The sequence below is a fragment of the Ursus arctos genome, unplaced genomic scaffold, assembly GCF_023065955.2.
Source record: "Ursus arctos isolate Adak ecotype North America unplaced genomic scaffold, UrsArc2.0 scaffold_25, whole genome shotgun sequence".
In the NCBI taxonomy this organism is placed as follows: Eukaryota; Metazoa; Chordata; class Mammalia; order Carnivora; family Ursidae; genus Ursus; species Ursus arctos.
Genome location: NW_026622930.1, coordinates 12,399,503 through 12,414,470, shown reverse-complemented (window position 1 = coordinate 12,414,470; position 14,968 = coordinate 12,399,503). Strand labels below are relative to the sequence as shown.

Sequence of the window (14,968 nt, the reverse complement as noted above, 5' to 3'; positions counted from 1 at the left end):
AAGCCCCAGCCCCTTTGCCGAATAGATTACTGTTTATCGTCCTGACCCACATTGCACATTTTCAAACCCCCTTCTCACAAACGGCATTAATGAAGGATTAATTCATTTCCCCACAATCTGTTAACTGTAAATAAAACCAGCATCCTCCAGTAGGTGGCAGGGGACGTGAGTTTTGCCAGAAGCTCTCAACAGGCTGGCAGCCGCTTCGTCCCCTCCGTCCTTCACGGAGATTCAAAATTCCCATCAGCTTCGAAGAGGCTCTGGCAGGTTTTATAGTGAACGAACCTGGTTAACTCTGTTGAGCTCAACGTAGCCGAGCCGAGGATCGCTTTCCAAATCATTCCTAGTAAAATCTCAAGGAGCAGACTTTGGGAAAAGGCAACCCTACAAGGCCGAGCAGAGAAACCGAATCCCCAGCCGTGCCGTTGCACGCTCAGTCGTGGAAATGGCTACAGACCTGTACTACCTTCAGAGATCCTGAGGCTAGGCACCACTGTTTACCACGAGCCTAGGAAACACAAAACCCTGCACACCCTCCCTCGCCTGGCCTCGTTTCCCAAGGAGCCAGCATGCCGGGGCCGGGCTCCGGGAGATGCAGGGATGCCCGGGGCCGCTGCACAGCGCTCACCTGCAGCTTGGCCGTCTGGGTCTGGAGCGTGGTGTTGTGCTCCTGCAGGAAAGCGCTCTGCTTCTGCAGCGTCAGGATCTGGGCGCTGAAGGTCACGTTCTGGGTCTCCAAGTGCTGTAGCTGTTCCTTGAGCAGCTGCTTCTCAGCCTGCAGAGCCGCGTTCTAGGGCAAACGGAAGCAGGAGGCCCGTCAGACACCAGCTCGGTCGATGCCCACCAGCCCCAGGCACGGGGGATATAAGGAACTGTCGAGAGCTGACGCTTTGGGGACTAAGGCCAGAGTCCACCGGTTAAGAGAAGTAACATGTTTCCCTCTTGGAAAAGACAATCAACAGAACTGCAGGGGCAGGGGAAAGAACTACTTCTTTTGGTACGTGCTTTCCAGACAGAAATGCATGCATGTAATGAGGACGCTGCTTCCAACCTGAGCATCTGAGTGCAAGGCCAGGGTGAGCTGGGGTTAAAGCCAAGGCATCATCTCTTCTCTCTTTAATGCTTTCTGTTGAACACCCGGAGCGTGTACTTCTGTGAGCTTCTCCCACTGGACAGGGAGTCAAAGCCTGTGACCACACGTCACCCTGCTCAGGAGTGACAGCACGTAGAATAAGGCGGTTCACGTTCCATGAGATGGATAAAGACTGTAAAATATGCCACCAACGGGGCCAGGGGCTGGGACACGTGGGCTGTAGCCTGGTGCTGTGACCTCACTAGCACAGAATGTAGGGTTGAGTCTTTTTTTTTTTTTTTCTTTTTAAGATTTTTTTATTTATTCATTTGAGAGCGAGTGCACAAAAGCTGGGGGAGAGGCAGAAGCAGACTCTTCACGGAGCTGGAAACCCGGCGTGGGGCTTGATCCCAGGACCCTGAGATCATGGCCTGAGCCAAAGGCAGATGCTTAACCATCTGAGCCACCCAGGCATCCCATAGGGTCGAGTCTCTTAAACTCTATCTCCACTTTCTCATCTGTCAAATGGTGAAAATCATCACTAGCTGCTTCTCAAGGTTGTTGGCAGAGAGAAATAACGTCAGGGGACTAGACACACACCGGAAAACTTCTGTAAAGGGACAGATCAAATTTTGGGGTTTGCCAGGCATGTGGTCACCATTCCAACCACTTACCTCCGCCACCACTATGGTGGGAGGACAACCCCATCCAGTATGTAAACAAAGGGTGTGTCTCTGGTCCAATAAAACCTACTTGACAAAAACAGGTGGCGGGCCACGGCGTGTCAGCCCCTGGGAAAGCACCGTGGAGACAGAGGGCTGGCGCACAAGCTACAGGCCAAGTATGATGGGCAGGCAGACTGATTCGCCGTGGGAAAATGTGAATCCACCCCTTTCCACCGCAAAGGGCAAAGAGACCTCACATGAAAAGGAGTTCGTAGGACTTGCCAGAACAACTTAATAAGTATTCAACTAGAGAAAGGGCGCCTGGGTGGCTCAGTCGCTTAAGCGTTTGCCTTCAGCTCAGCTCATGATCCTGGGGTCCTGGGATCGAGCCCCGCATTGGGCTCCTTGCCCAGCAGGGAGTCTGCTTCTCCCTCTGCCTGCCACTCGCCCTGCTTGTGCGTGCATGTTCTGCCAAATAAACAGAATCTTAAAAAAAAAAAAAAAAAAAGAGAGAGAGAGAAGTATTCGACTAGACCTGGATAAATCTCGACAGATTCGGACATTCTGGGTCCTTTACAGGAATGGCGGCCAGAATGGTGGCCTATCAGTGGGACAATCAATAGGGCACACTGTCTCGCTCTCTCTTTCTCTGAGCGATGGCAGCCCACTCACATTCCGCTCCAGCTCGATGGCCCGGTCCTTCACTCGGAGCAGCTCCATGGTGGCCTCCTTGTGGCTGGACCCCCAGGGCTCCTTCCCCTGGTGACCGGTGACCAAAGTCTCCACAGGGTGTTTGAAAGAGTTCTGTAAGTGCTTCCCTTCCTCCTGGTTCTGCCTGAGGATCTCACACTCTGCCTTCAGCTGTGGGGTGTGGGAATAGGAGAGCAGACTTGGGGCAGGAAGAGGCCGGCTCAGAGCTCCGTGTTCACGGCTAGAGGACGGCCCCACAGCAAACCCGATTCCTCAGCATCCCCAACCCCTCACCTGGCACTAGTGACAAGCCCCGCACCCAGCGTTTGCTCTGTGAGGAATGCACAGAACCCATCCTGTGCCTCCCCCCGCCTTCTAGAAATTTGCCTCAGTCCCAACTTTAGCCACACGACCCTGGCAAGTCTTCTCATTTCACTGGGCCTCAGCCGCCCACTCCATAAAACGGAGGTGAGCCTGGGGAATACGGACCCCGAGGATATTATAAAGGCCCTTCCAGCTCGAGAACTGCTTTGCTCTAGATTCCTTATTCAATCACACAGCCCAGAAATGCACCAAGGCTTCAAAAAAGAGAGCTAGAAAGCACGAATGTGGACATCCTGATCGAGTCCCTATGCACTCACACCTGTCCCATCTGAGGGTGCCCACGAGACTCTAGGCCTCTGCCTGGTCTCGATGCTCACAAGCTCACGTGGGTTGTCCTCAATGTCCCAGATCCTACCTAACAGAATCAATGCTGTTCTGGACGTGGCCTCCTCTGCCCCCAGGCCTCTGATTCACTCTGGTTCCATCCAGCCCCAGTGCGTAGGATTCTGATGGTAGCCCCCCTCAGAACCCTGTGGGTCAGCACACCTGCTCCGGGAAACAGGCATCCAGCCGCCCCTCTGCTACCCAGGTGAGGGGCTGGAGAAGGTGAGGTAGGGACCTCACGGCTGGGACTCACAGTTGGCCCCGAAAGGGGTCACATCTTACCACCTGGAGTTCATTCTGTAACTGGTGGTTCAGGCTGGTTTTCTCTTCCATCTGTGCTTCTAAAAACGCAATCTTTTCTTCTTTCATGGCTAATGTTGTTTTTAATGCTGACTCATTTCTGCCCTCCAAAATACTGAATTTTCTGAAAAATACAAGTATTCAATGGTATTAATCTGTCTCTTCTGCCCACAAGCTCCCAATCTCCCAGCTGCCAACACCTGTCTCCCCCACTGAGCGGGTTTCCTTTGTTAATTCTGCAGCATTTGGCCCAGAAGAACCGTACAAGTCACAATCCATCACCCAGAGCCCTCCCCAGGGCTCCCCGCAGAGACACACCTATGACAGCTTCAAATGAAGCACCACTGCTGCCGTTTTATAGACATAGTCTTAGGAAGGGATTATTATGGCCATTTTACAGATGGGGAAATGGAGTCTCAGAAAGGTTAAGCAATTTGCCCAAGATCACAGTGCCCACTAGGTAAGTGCTAAGTCCATGTGGCCCTTTCGCCACCCCAACAGGGTGTCACGTTATCCGTTACGCGGATCTTGTCAGTTACAAGTCTAGCAGAAGTCCATGATATTGGATTTCCTTGAAAAATGAGATCATTTTGGCAAAGAATTGTGGGCAGAGAGCACAATAAATTTTTGAAAATTCCAGGGCTGGGCCCGGGGAAAGAGGAACGAATAGGCAGGTGCAGCACAGAGGACGTGTAGGGCAGGGAAACTAGTCTGTACGATGCCGTAAGTAGACACAGGTCATCGCACACGTGCCAACACCCATGGGTGTGCAGCATCGGGAGTGACTCTACTGCCAACTGTGGGCGCTGGGTGATGATGGGTCAGTGGGGGCACATCGAGTGTAACACGTGCACCACTCTGGGGGGGATACTGATAAGGAGGAAGCTACGCTGTGGTGGGGGGGCGGAGGGCATTTAGTAACTCTCTGAACCTTCCCCTTAGTTTTGCTTTGAACTTAAAACTTTTCTAAAAAATCTACTTAAAAAAAATTAAGAAGCCTTTCCACTGGACAAGAGAGTCTCCTTTCATTCCTCCCTGGGATTCTCCAGGAAGAAGCCCTGTCCCATAAAAGATATTGGCCCCTTCCAGAGACCACGTGACAACAAGCCCCGAGCTCTACAGAGCGAACCGGGCATGCAGCACGTGGCCACGGGTATGAGCTGTGAGAGCCCACAGACCACAGCAGGGAGGTCCTCACGTGTCACCATGGCTGCTCTCGTCCTGCAGCAGCAGCTCCTTGTGGAGGCCGACCTTCTCCAGCCCCTGGCTCAGTTTGTCCAGCTCGCTGGTCAGCTGCTGGCTCTTCAGCTTCTCCAGCACCAGGTCCTGCCAGGACAGGGAGAGGACGGGGAGAGGACGTGTGTGGGATGCGAGCCCAGCGGGGAGGGTCTGGCACAGGCCCTTCTCAAGGCTGAGCAGCTGTTTTCCCAAGTCATAGCTGACTCAGGTGTCCTGACGGCTGAGCAGACAGTTCAACGGGGACAGGTGAACCCCAGGGATGTCTCTCAAAGGGCAGGGGATAGACACACGTTCCCAGTCTCCCGGCACTGAAGATGACCAGACTACATGGCAACGCATCCAGAACATGCGTCTGCAACACCATGTATGTTGACCTTTGAGTAGGAGGTCTGAATTCTAGCATGACTGCCTTTCCCGTGGAATAATGTAATGAAATACTTTTTCTGTTCCAAATTCTCTGCAAGAAGTACGAGGAGGGGAAAGATTTTACTTGAAGCCCTAGTTTTGGTTTGCTTTGCAAAAGCGGGTGCTCTCCTCTAGGTGGGTCACTTCCTGGAGGCCCACCTTCCTCCCACGCATCCCGGGAGCTCTCAGGTGCTGCTCTCTGCCCAGTGCCACAGCGATCGGCATGCAAGCTGACCCCCCACCAAATCCTCAGGCCTGCGATGGCAGTGTGACAGAGTGGGGCTCGCCAGACACTCCATCGGCTCCCCCCAGATTTCCCAGCCACCCTGCATTTGGCGGGTGGTTCTGGCCAGTGAGCCGTGGGCGGACGTGCCCGGGGTCACTCCTGGCTGCAGCACAGAAGAGCGCACATGTGACCTTCTGGCTGCCTCTCTCCTGCCACGGCGACTGCCCAAGCCCCGTGCTGGGGTGGTGCAGCCATTCGTGCAGGCAGCCTGGACTGCAGAGTCACAGCGCAGACGGCAGGGTCCCGGGGAGTCACCTGGACTGTCGTGGGTGAGAAGGCAGCCGTGGGTGTGAGGAGCGGCTGTGATTCTGGGGTGGTTTGTCCGTCACTGCAGCATGACCGATGTGACGCTTACAGAGCCAGGGACTAGGGTCGTACTCGTGTTTTGTGTCTCCCCCCACAGCATACGGAGCTGCCTGCACGATCGTCTGTACTCCTTTTTGAACACGGAGATGGCTGTGGGGTCACCTAATCTTTTTCCTTTCCTTCCCTGGCACGCAGCTAACACGCATTTCCCCACCTCACCTGCAGCTAGAGAGTTCTGCACAGAGCGGTGTGGTCCCTCTCACTCGCGCTCTCCCTCATCCCCCTGCCGCAGGCGGAGGAGCCAGAAGGGGGCTCCACCACGGGACGGCCGAGCCCCGGGGTGGCAGAAGCCAGGTGCCCGTGAACAGCCACACTGGGCTCCTGCATGCGCGAGACCCGACTTCTGTGAGGGGCCATTCAGAGGTTCACGTTAGTTTCGAAAGCAGTTTATTCCCCCCAACATACTGAAGGAATGCCCGGATGACCCATGGGATGAACACTGGGGAAAAGTGGGACGTATCCTTAGCACAAAACTTTAAAATGTTCATACCCTTCGATCCTGTAGTTTCACTTCTAGGAATACAGCCCGAGACAAAAGAGCTGTATACGCAAGGACGTCTGGTGTGTTATTTAAAATAGTGAAAAAAATTGGAAAACCACCTCGAAGTCCAAAAACAAAGCGCAATAAAGCTGCAGGATCTACTGGATTAATACCGTGCAGCTACTGGAACTCCACGGCTTAAAGCCCGCTCACTGTGACGGGGAAAGGTACAGTAAGCAAAAAGCAGAAGAGGTTAGGATGCAGGGAAGTAGGACGTCAAGTGCGCACAGACACAAGTACACACGGGAAGCGACGGGATGAAAGGAGCCAGATTGTGAGTGGTGGGGATGTCTGGGCAGGGAGACCCTAACAGGCGATGTGCCCTTTGCTCTTCAGACCTGCAGACACCATCCCATGTAGAATCAGGGAGGACACGCACAGTCCCACCACACAGTACGCCCGTGCCACTTGGGGCAGAGGCATTAACCGCCCCGCCCCCCCCCAACCTGGGCTGGCGGGGGGCCCGCCCGCAGCGGCTCACCTCTCGCAGGGTGGTCAGCGTCCGCGTATGCATGGTGACTTGCTTGGTGAGGTCCCTGTTGTCCCTCTCCAGCTCCTTCAGCTTGCTGGCCGCGTCCCTGCAGCGGGCCAGCTCCTTGTCCAGGGCGCGGCTCTCCCTCTCGGCGGCGGACAGCTTGGCGGTGCTGTCGTCTAAGACGGCGTCCTTGAGCTCCACCTGCTGCCACAGCCGCTTGGCCTCCTTCTCCAGCAGCTTCTTGTCCTTCTCCAGCTGGGCCACCTCCTGCTCCAGGGCCTTCCTGTCCTTCTCCGACCGCTCCAGCTGCTTGTTGGACAGCCGGAGGGCCTCCAGGTCGCGCTGCAGGACCTGGTTTTCGGCCTCCAGCTCCCTGAGCTCTTGCTCCAGGGCCTGGGCCTTCTGGCTGCTGCTCTCCAGCGTCTGCTGCAGCCGCAGGTTCTCAGCGTTCACGCCCTGGTAGCTGAGCTCCAGGCGCTCGGACTTCTTGCTCAGGGCCTTCAGCAGCTCCACGTTTTTCCTCAGCTCCTCCTTTTCCCGCTCGAGCTCCTGATTCTCCCGCTCGATCTGCGCCATCTTGGCGCCGGTGAAGCGCATGGCCTCCACCATCCGGCGCAGCTCCAGGTTCTCCTCGTCCAGCTGCTTGTTGTCCCGCTCCAGACCCTCGAGCTGCACCGACACGTTCTGCAGGGTGTCCAGCGACTTCCTCAGCTTCCGGTTCTCTAGCGCCAGGCCCCGACTCTCGCGCTCCAGGGCATCGACCTTCTCGGTGGCGGTCTTCAGGGAGGCCACCTTCTTGGCCAGCTTCTCGTTCTCCTTCTCCAGCCGGTGCAGCTCCTTCTCCAGCTCTTGCACCCGCTCCACCTTCTCCTTCACCTGCTCGAAGTCCTTGTGCAGCTGCTGCTTCTCAAACTCCAACTTGCTGAGTCTGCTGCTAGTCTCCGTCACCGTCTGGTGGAGGGCTTTGTTCTCCTTTTCGATGTCCTTCGCGCGGGCCTCGCTGCTGACCTGCGACCTCTCCCGCAGTGACCACATCGCCTGGTTGAGATGATCCTTCTCTTGCTCGAGATCCTTGATCTGCAGAGAAACAGAACGGGCATGACAGGGCTGCTGCATGGATGTCGTTCCGTGATCTGGGTCCAAACTGGGAGACTAAAGTGCAGGCCCCTGAGAGAGCACCCAGAGCCGTCCCACTGCTTCCCAGGGGCCAGGTATGGATACAAGGTAATGGACACTCATGACTTAGTTGAAGCCAAAACACCCACAGCAGCCGGAGGGATTCAGAAACAAAAGCCACGGCTCTCTTCCTGATCTGAAAGAATGAAAGAGATTTTCCCTGGTCCTTTTCACCCTGGCTGGCAAGACCCCCACGACTTGAGCCCGCCCACCTGTGGCCTCCCCTGACACCACTCTCCCTCAGCAAACACTGCAGGTGATCTTCTCTCTGAACACTCACCATCCTCCCTCTGCAACCCCCACCGCCCCCACCAACCTTTAGCACCCCTGGCTCCTTCCTCCTCATCCTTCAGGGCTCAGAGTAAAGTGTCAGCTCTGTGACTCTAATGTGCCTGGCACCCTGCAGAACGCTTTCCCTGGGCATCATGACGTCCTTCCTGCCCATAGCTTGGGGGTGGCAGAGCGGGAAGAGAGAGGCCTGGCTTCTGGCTGGCATCCCTGAGCCACTGCACCAACACTGGGCTGCCCACCCCAGGACTTCTTGTGGTGTGAGCCAAATAAAGCCTGGAGGCTTGCCAGGGCTCTCTGCTAGGACACCGTGGACCTTTGCAGCTGCACCAGTTCCTTGTCCTGCAGGGCTGTCCTGTGCATTGCAGGACATCTGAACTCCACCCACATGCCATGAGCACCTTCTCTCTCCTCCTCCCCTCCAAATCACAACAATAAAACCAGGCTTGCCGATGTCCCCTGGGAGGCAAAATCCGACCCCCCATTCCTCCACTGTCGGTTGAGAACTGCTGGTTTGAGGTGCAGCTAAGCTGAGCACGTGGTAACCCCTGCGTTACTCATCCACTACCAGGAAATGGCCATAATCCTGGACGCTCCCTCTTGCAGGCGGGAACATTCGTTCTAGAGGCACCTACCTGCCGGGCTCTGTCAGCCTTCAGGCTCTCCATGTCACTCTGCAGCTGCTCCTTCTCTTTGATCAGCTCCTCGCTGAGGGTCTCCAAATCCTGGTTGCTCTGCTTCTCTCTCTCCAGCTGGGTCTGTAACTTCTCAATCTGTGAAGCCCAAAGACCCGGCCCGTGCAAAGGTCAGCCTCCCGAGGTGAACTATGTTTTAACACAAACCAGAAACCTGTCAGGTTCACAGAATACTTTACTAGGTCTCTTCTCGAGGAAAAGACATCCAGAAGGTGTTCCATAGCGACCTCAGTCCTTAGCCCACACCTTGCACTTCTGGCTCAGGGGGGACGGGAAGGTCCTGGGCACCAAGCCCTCCTCATCCTCACTGCCATGTTCTCAACCTTCTCCCAGTCTGTCCCTTCCATCTCAGGCCTTGTCCACCCGTGCGAGGGTCGGACCACTGGCTGGATGCCCTGCAGGGACCTCCCACCTCCCTTCCCTCTCCTCCACGACGGCCACCTCGGTTGGTAACGCGCCTGCTCGCTCAGCTGCTCGGAGCTGTCTTCTGATGCACCTGTCCTTCCTCTTGCACCTCCAAGTAAGTTCGTCACCAAATCCTATCCTGTCTACCCGTCCGCCCCCCTCCCCACATGCCCATTGCCTGCCCCAGGCCAGACCACGTTCCATCGTGCCTGGTTGACCACCCAATCCCCTCCTGGGCACCAAGCTCTCCTGCTGGGCCCCACCAGCGCCCAGGCTTCCGAAACAAGAAATACCCAGCTCAGGGCTTCTCACACTTGCTTGTGCCTGACGCCCAGAGAGCGTGGCCGGGGCTGAGGCAATGCCCACGTTGCTGTTTGCAGCACGAGGGCTTCAAGGTGGCTGCTGTCCCTTCCTGCCAACACCAAACTCCTTATTGCTGCAGACAGGAGTTGGAAAAGGGCAGTGACTGGTGTCAGAGGGACAAGGGTTCAGAGGCTGGTCCCTTGCTACTAGCGACAGGACCATGAGGAAGTTTCTCTTACTGACATGGGCCCAGCGGTGTCCACGCTCACGAGCGTCGGTCAGCACGAAGTGCTCAGCACACACCTGGCGGGCGTCAGGTACGCCAGTGTCAGCTGACCCTCGCTGACAGGTTATTACCGATCATCGCGGAGGGCGACTCTGGCCCAGAGGAGCTAAGTGATTCGCCCAAGGCCTTACGGTGAGGACAAAGCAGAGCTAGGACAGTGGGCGACCCCAGCCCTGCTCTCGTGCACAGTCGGGGGACCTGTGGTATGCGCTCCCTGCCTTCCTAGCTCACCCCCTGACCTCACTGTTAATCCTTTACCCCCGCCGTCCCTTCTTTCCCAGAGAGAGGCTTCTAGTCTGAAGACAGGATTTCCCTACATCCCACCTATCACTGCTGGATGCTCACTGTCCTCTTTCTCCCTTTCTGGTTCTTTCTGCCATGGAATTGGAGCCCTGATCCTTATCCATCCCTGAGCGACTGCAGGGACCCTGGGGGAGCTCACAGAGCTAAGATGTGAGCTGGCCGCCAGCCTGCTAGCCCTCAGAGGGCTTTCCGTCCTTCCTCAAGCACCTGGTTCAGGCTGTGGGCTCCCAGAGCACGTGGGTGCTAAGGACCTTCCTCTCAGCCCTAGGGCTGCATGCACCCCCAAAGGGTTGCTCTCTTCCTCTGAAAGTAAGGATTCTTTACCTCTAGGCTCAAGGCGTGAATTCTCATGATATCAACACAGTTACAGTCACGAGAGGGAGGCAGTTTCTCTAAGGTCCACGGAAGTTCTGTGAGTTAGAGGGAGGATACTACCTTTGGGGAATGATGTTTCCCACAGACACTGCAAACCTAAGCAAGCTTACAGCCTGGGCTACACTCGGGAGGGCGGGGAGAGCCAGGCTGGCATCAGGAGGTCTGGGCCTCCAGGTCACTGTGTTCCGGCTGGCCCTTGTCCCTAGCAGACACCTCCCAGAGTGGCGACGCTGTCTGGACTATCTCCAGGAAAGTCAGTGTCAGGGCTGTGTCCCCTGTGGGGCTCTGCCGGGTTGGTGGTTCACCTATCGACCAAGACATGCCAGCTGGTGGCTGAGACACACCCCGCAGAGAGGAGGGGAACAGAGCGAGGTGACTAAGGCTGGGGCAAGGAAAATCAGGGTGAGCTAAGGGGCTCATCCCTCCAGCGCTGTGTGCCCGGCTGTGGGGGAGAAAGCATATCCAGCCGTGCCAGGTAGGACAGACCCAGCCAGGCCCTGGGCAGGCAGAGCAGGACAGGGAGGAGAGGCGCTCCGACAGGCAGAAGGACCTTCTTCCCAGGGCTCCCGGCTCCGGACACAGGATGGCTGCAGTCTGGGAACAGCGGCACCTCCCTTTGACAAGGAATGCTGTGCCAAGACATGCCTCCCACGGGCTGTGGCAGGGGAGGGCTGGTGTTCCCCTGGGGAGCTGACGCAGAGAGGAAGCAGGAGGGGGGACCGAGGGACGGGGGCTCAGGAGTCATGTTGGGCAGGCAGCACCCACTGCCAGTCGTGTCTGCAGAGGAGGGGCCAGGGTGGACCCCGAGGGCAGGGGAAAGTGTGAGTGGTCACCTCTGAGGCCGGCTGGGAGCTGGGCCAGCGAGATTACGCTGCAGCTTTCTATGGCAGACCGTGAGGCCCTGCGGAGTCAAAGGTTCTCATCTCTCTAAAGGTCATTTTTTTTTTTTTTAATCTTGACTGAGGTCAGACTGCCATTTATAAAGAGATTTCCTGTGCTAGGCCCCTGTGAATCTAAAACCCCAAACCGTCTAGGTGCCTTCCACTTGCTGCTTGCATTAGGAGCCAGGGCTCGAGAGGGGGTGCTTTCCATTGTCATCCGGGAGACGACAAAGTATCTGGCACCTACCACACTGCAGAGCACACAATGCTTCAAAGGGACGAGGAGGGTGAATGACGGAGTATAGGAGGTCCCAGGAGGGGACCGGAGGGACCGTTTCACAGGAGGGGCTGTGCCGAGCCTCACCCAGAGAGGGAGTGCAGCCACGCTCCTCCCCCTGCCAGTGCAGCCTCAGCACATGACGCCGGTGGGACCTGTGGGTGGGATGGGACGGACACCCCGACACCTGGAACATCAGTCCTGCACGGTGGTCGGCAAGCAAGAGCGCTCTCGCCCTCTCCCTCAGGTGGCATCTGGCAGCTGGTGTGTTCAGAGCCCACAGTACAACTGTGCCGTCCGGTGTGGGTGAGGGGCCCCAAAGCCCTGGGACCACCACGTGGTGGCAATCCCTAGCTCTCAACGGCCCCCTTGTGCACCTGAGACCGCATCCCCTGCATGGATGGGGGTCCTCGTCACCACCGAACAAAAACCATTTGCAAGCCTCTCTGTCCTCCCAGAGGCCTGGGTTCTACTGTGCTAAATTCAAGACCCGGCAGTTGTTCTGAAAGGCAAATAGCCATTTCTTCTTCCTCATCCCATAAACCAAGAGAAAGAAGTGAGCTCTGACCTAGTTTTACCACCAGCAATGCCCTAAAACTGTCCACCAGTGTCGTCTACACACGCACACATACGCATGACTCACATCGTTGCTTCCTCGCCCCCATGCCCCGTCCTATGCTTTCTAATAATGCACTCACTCTGTGCCGGACCCTTTACCTACAGTAACAACCCCCATGAACCCCATGTCACAGATGAAGACAAGGCACACAGAGGTCAAGTCACACGTGGGTCACACCCTCAAAGCAGCGGTGCAGGGATGAGCCACGCTGCCTCTGAACTCCCGTCAACGGCCCTCCCGTCCCTCTGTTACAATTAACTGTGGCTGCACTGGATTCTGCGTGTCGTCCAGGCTGTGCATGCTCGCTGACACCTGAACGCTCTGCCGGGCTGCGTATTACAGACGAGGGCTGGGGAAGAAGGTCCCCCACCCCTGGCTGGGGTTATTACCTTCTTGCTGAGCTGGTGGTTCTCCTTCTCCAGCTCCCCGCACTTCAGGCTGCTCTCCTCCAATGCCAGGGATGCATCCCGCAGCCCCTGGATGGTGCTCTGGAGGCCCTGGTTCTCCTTCTCTAGCTTCAGGATGCGGCTGGAGGCACACTCGTTCAGCTCGAACACGAACGACTTCCTGGAGGCTGAAGCACAAAGCTGGGTCAGAGGCCAGGTTCCAGGAGCCTCTGCTCCTGCCTGCTCTCTACCTCCTGGCCCTGAAATGAGGCCATCAGCTCCCATACCCTACATGTGAGGGGCCCAGGAGGGGCTCCCAGGGGCTGGCTGGGTGCCTCACCCCCCCATTCATGTGATGCGTGTGGTCGGCACCTGAGAGTCCCTCGCACAGTGACAGTCCTTCTCCTGGCTTAGCTGGGGTCTGTTAGGGGAGCAAGCCAGCGCTTAAAAAGAGAGCAGGTCACGGTGAAGAAGGCAATGCAAAAGTTACAGACTGGCTGCTGGGAACCTTTTTTACCAGGCTGCTAACCTGCCTGGGCAGCTCAAGGACTGCAGAGACAAACAGAGATGGCAAATCGGTGACATTTCTGTGCCAGCTCTGGAAGGGTCAGCAGGAGAGGCCCGGTAATCAACTAGTTATGTCTGCCACGAGTGGTAGGTGGCTGTATGGGTACGTATGCCCAGTACCGGCCATCCTGTGGACAGAAATTTTGTAATTCCACAACCGTATGGGGAAAAAATGAGATGGTATATGTAAACTGGTTTAAAATTCTAAGTGAGATGAAAATGTGAGTTAAAGACAAAAAAAGGCAGATTCTCTCTACTGCTTCGACACAGCTCAAATACAAGTGAAGAAGGGGGCACAGACCCAAGAGTCATGAACTGGAATTCTTGGCCCCCCTCCTGCCACAAAACAGCTGAATGACATTAGGTAACTCGGGGGGGGGGGGCTTTTTTGGAAAGTAAAAAGGAATGTATGTGAAAGCCCTTCAAAGAAGGGACTGGGGGGAGGGGGAGCAGTGGTGCCTCAGTGGCTCAGTCAGTTAAGCATCTGACTTCAGCTCAGGTCATAATCTCAGGTCCTAAGATCAAGTCCCACATCGGGTTCCTTGCTCAGTGGGGAGCCTGCTTCTCCCGCTGCCTGCCACTCTCCCTGCTGTGTGCTCGCTCTCTCTCTCTCTCTCTCTAATAAAATCTTAAAAAAGAAAAAAAGGAAAGACGAGATCAGGGTTGTCCCATCCTCATCTGTCCCGTCAGTACTGCCACCTGCTCAGCTCTGGGAGCCTTACCACACCTTGTCGCTAACACAGCCTCCCCCACCTGCTTCTTATTCATCACACCAGGGGCTGGAGGTACATAGAGGGGTTGGCTTTCACAGCAGGCACATCAAGCCGCAAACGAAACGTGCGCGTTCGGATCCTCTGCCTGATCATAAGAACTAGAAGGCATCTGCATCCCTCTTCAAGTTCCCCTCATCCACTGAGGACAGCAGGACAGACCCGACCAGCCAGTGTCCTGAAGACCCCAAGCAGCGACAGGCACGCAGCAGTGCCGGTGGACGACCGTCCCCGCGCCGACGCACACGTGAGCACACGTGCTCTCGGGGTACACAAGCGCGTGGAGGGCTCTGCCTCGACCACGCTACAAACGCATCGAGCCTGACCTAAGAGCCCGGTGACTCAGAACCTCAGACCGTATCTGCAGCATCCGTGGGGAAAATAACATTTTTAAATTCTGGAGAAATACACGGAACACAAAATTTACCTCCGCGTACAGCTCGGTGGCATTGGATACATTCTCACTGCCCTGCAACCATCCCCGCCGGCCGCCTCCAGACTCTGTCATCATCCCAAGCTGAATGAAGCTCTGTACTCTCGGCATCAACGTGATGGTTCCACACATTAAACAATAGAATTGAGTACAAGCCTCATTTCCTCTTCAGTGAAAGGCAGACCCTCAGAGACCAGGATGAGGACACAACAGTTTATCACAAACAAAACCAAGGGCTCTTCACCGAGGGCCACACTCGTTAGCCCCTCCAGCAATCGGAGGTCGTGGGACAGGGGTGCATGTATGAGCGTGTGTGTGCATGTGTGCGTGTGTGTGCATATGTGTGTGGGGGACAGATTTTGAGCAAGGCAATGAGAGGAAAGGTGCCCCTTATGGAGTGCCCATGGGCCAGGCACAGTGTAACCCTTCACACCTCCTGTCACTGGATAGGGCAATC

At 56.1% G+C, this 14,968-nt stretch overlaps 1 protein-coding gene across 2 annotated transcripts in view; it reads right to left on the bottom strand.

Moving 5' to 3' along the window:
- The window catches only part of CCDC88C (coiled-coil domain containing 88C), a 124,455-nt gene that overhangs the window by 30,691 nt on the left and 78,796 nt on the right, over nucleotides 1-14,968 (bottom strand). For both annotated transcript variants that reach the window (XM_026515445.4, XM_044389966.3), the window contains exons 13-19: nucleotides 12,745-12,929; nucleotides 8,847-8,984; nucleotides 6,754-7,824; nucleotides 4,634-4,761; nucleotides 3,418-3,559; nucleotides 2,410-2,598; nucleotides 629-790 (exon numbers count right to left, since the gene is read on the bottom strand). In XM_026515445.4, the coding sequence (XP_026371230.2) occupies nucleotides 629-790; nucleotides 2,410-2,598; nucleotides 3,418-3,559; nucleotides 4,634-4,761; nucleotides 6,754-7,824; nucleotides 8,847-8,984; nucleotides 12,745-12,929 (2,015 nt within the window). The remainder of the gene's footprint in view (nucleotides 1-628; nucleotides 791-2,409; nucleotides 2,599-3,417; nucleotides 3,560-4,633; nucleotides 4,762-6,753; nucleotides 7,825-8,846; nucleotides 8,985-12,744; nucleotides 12,930-14,968) is intronic.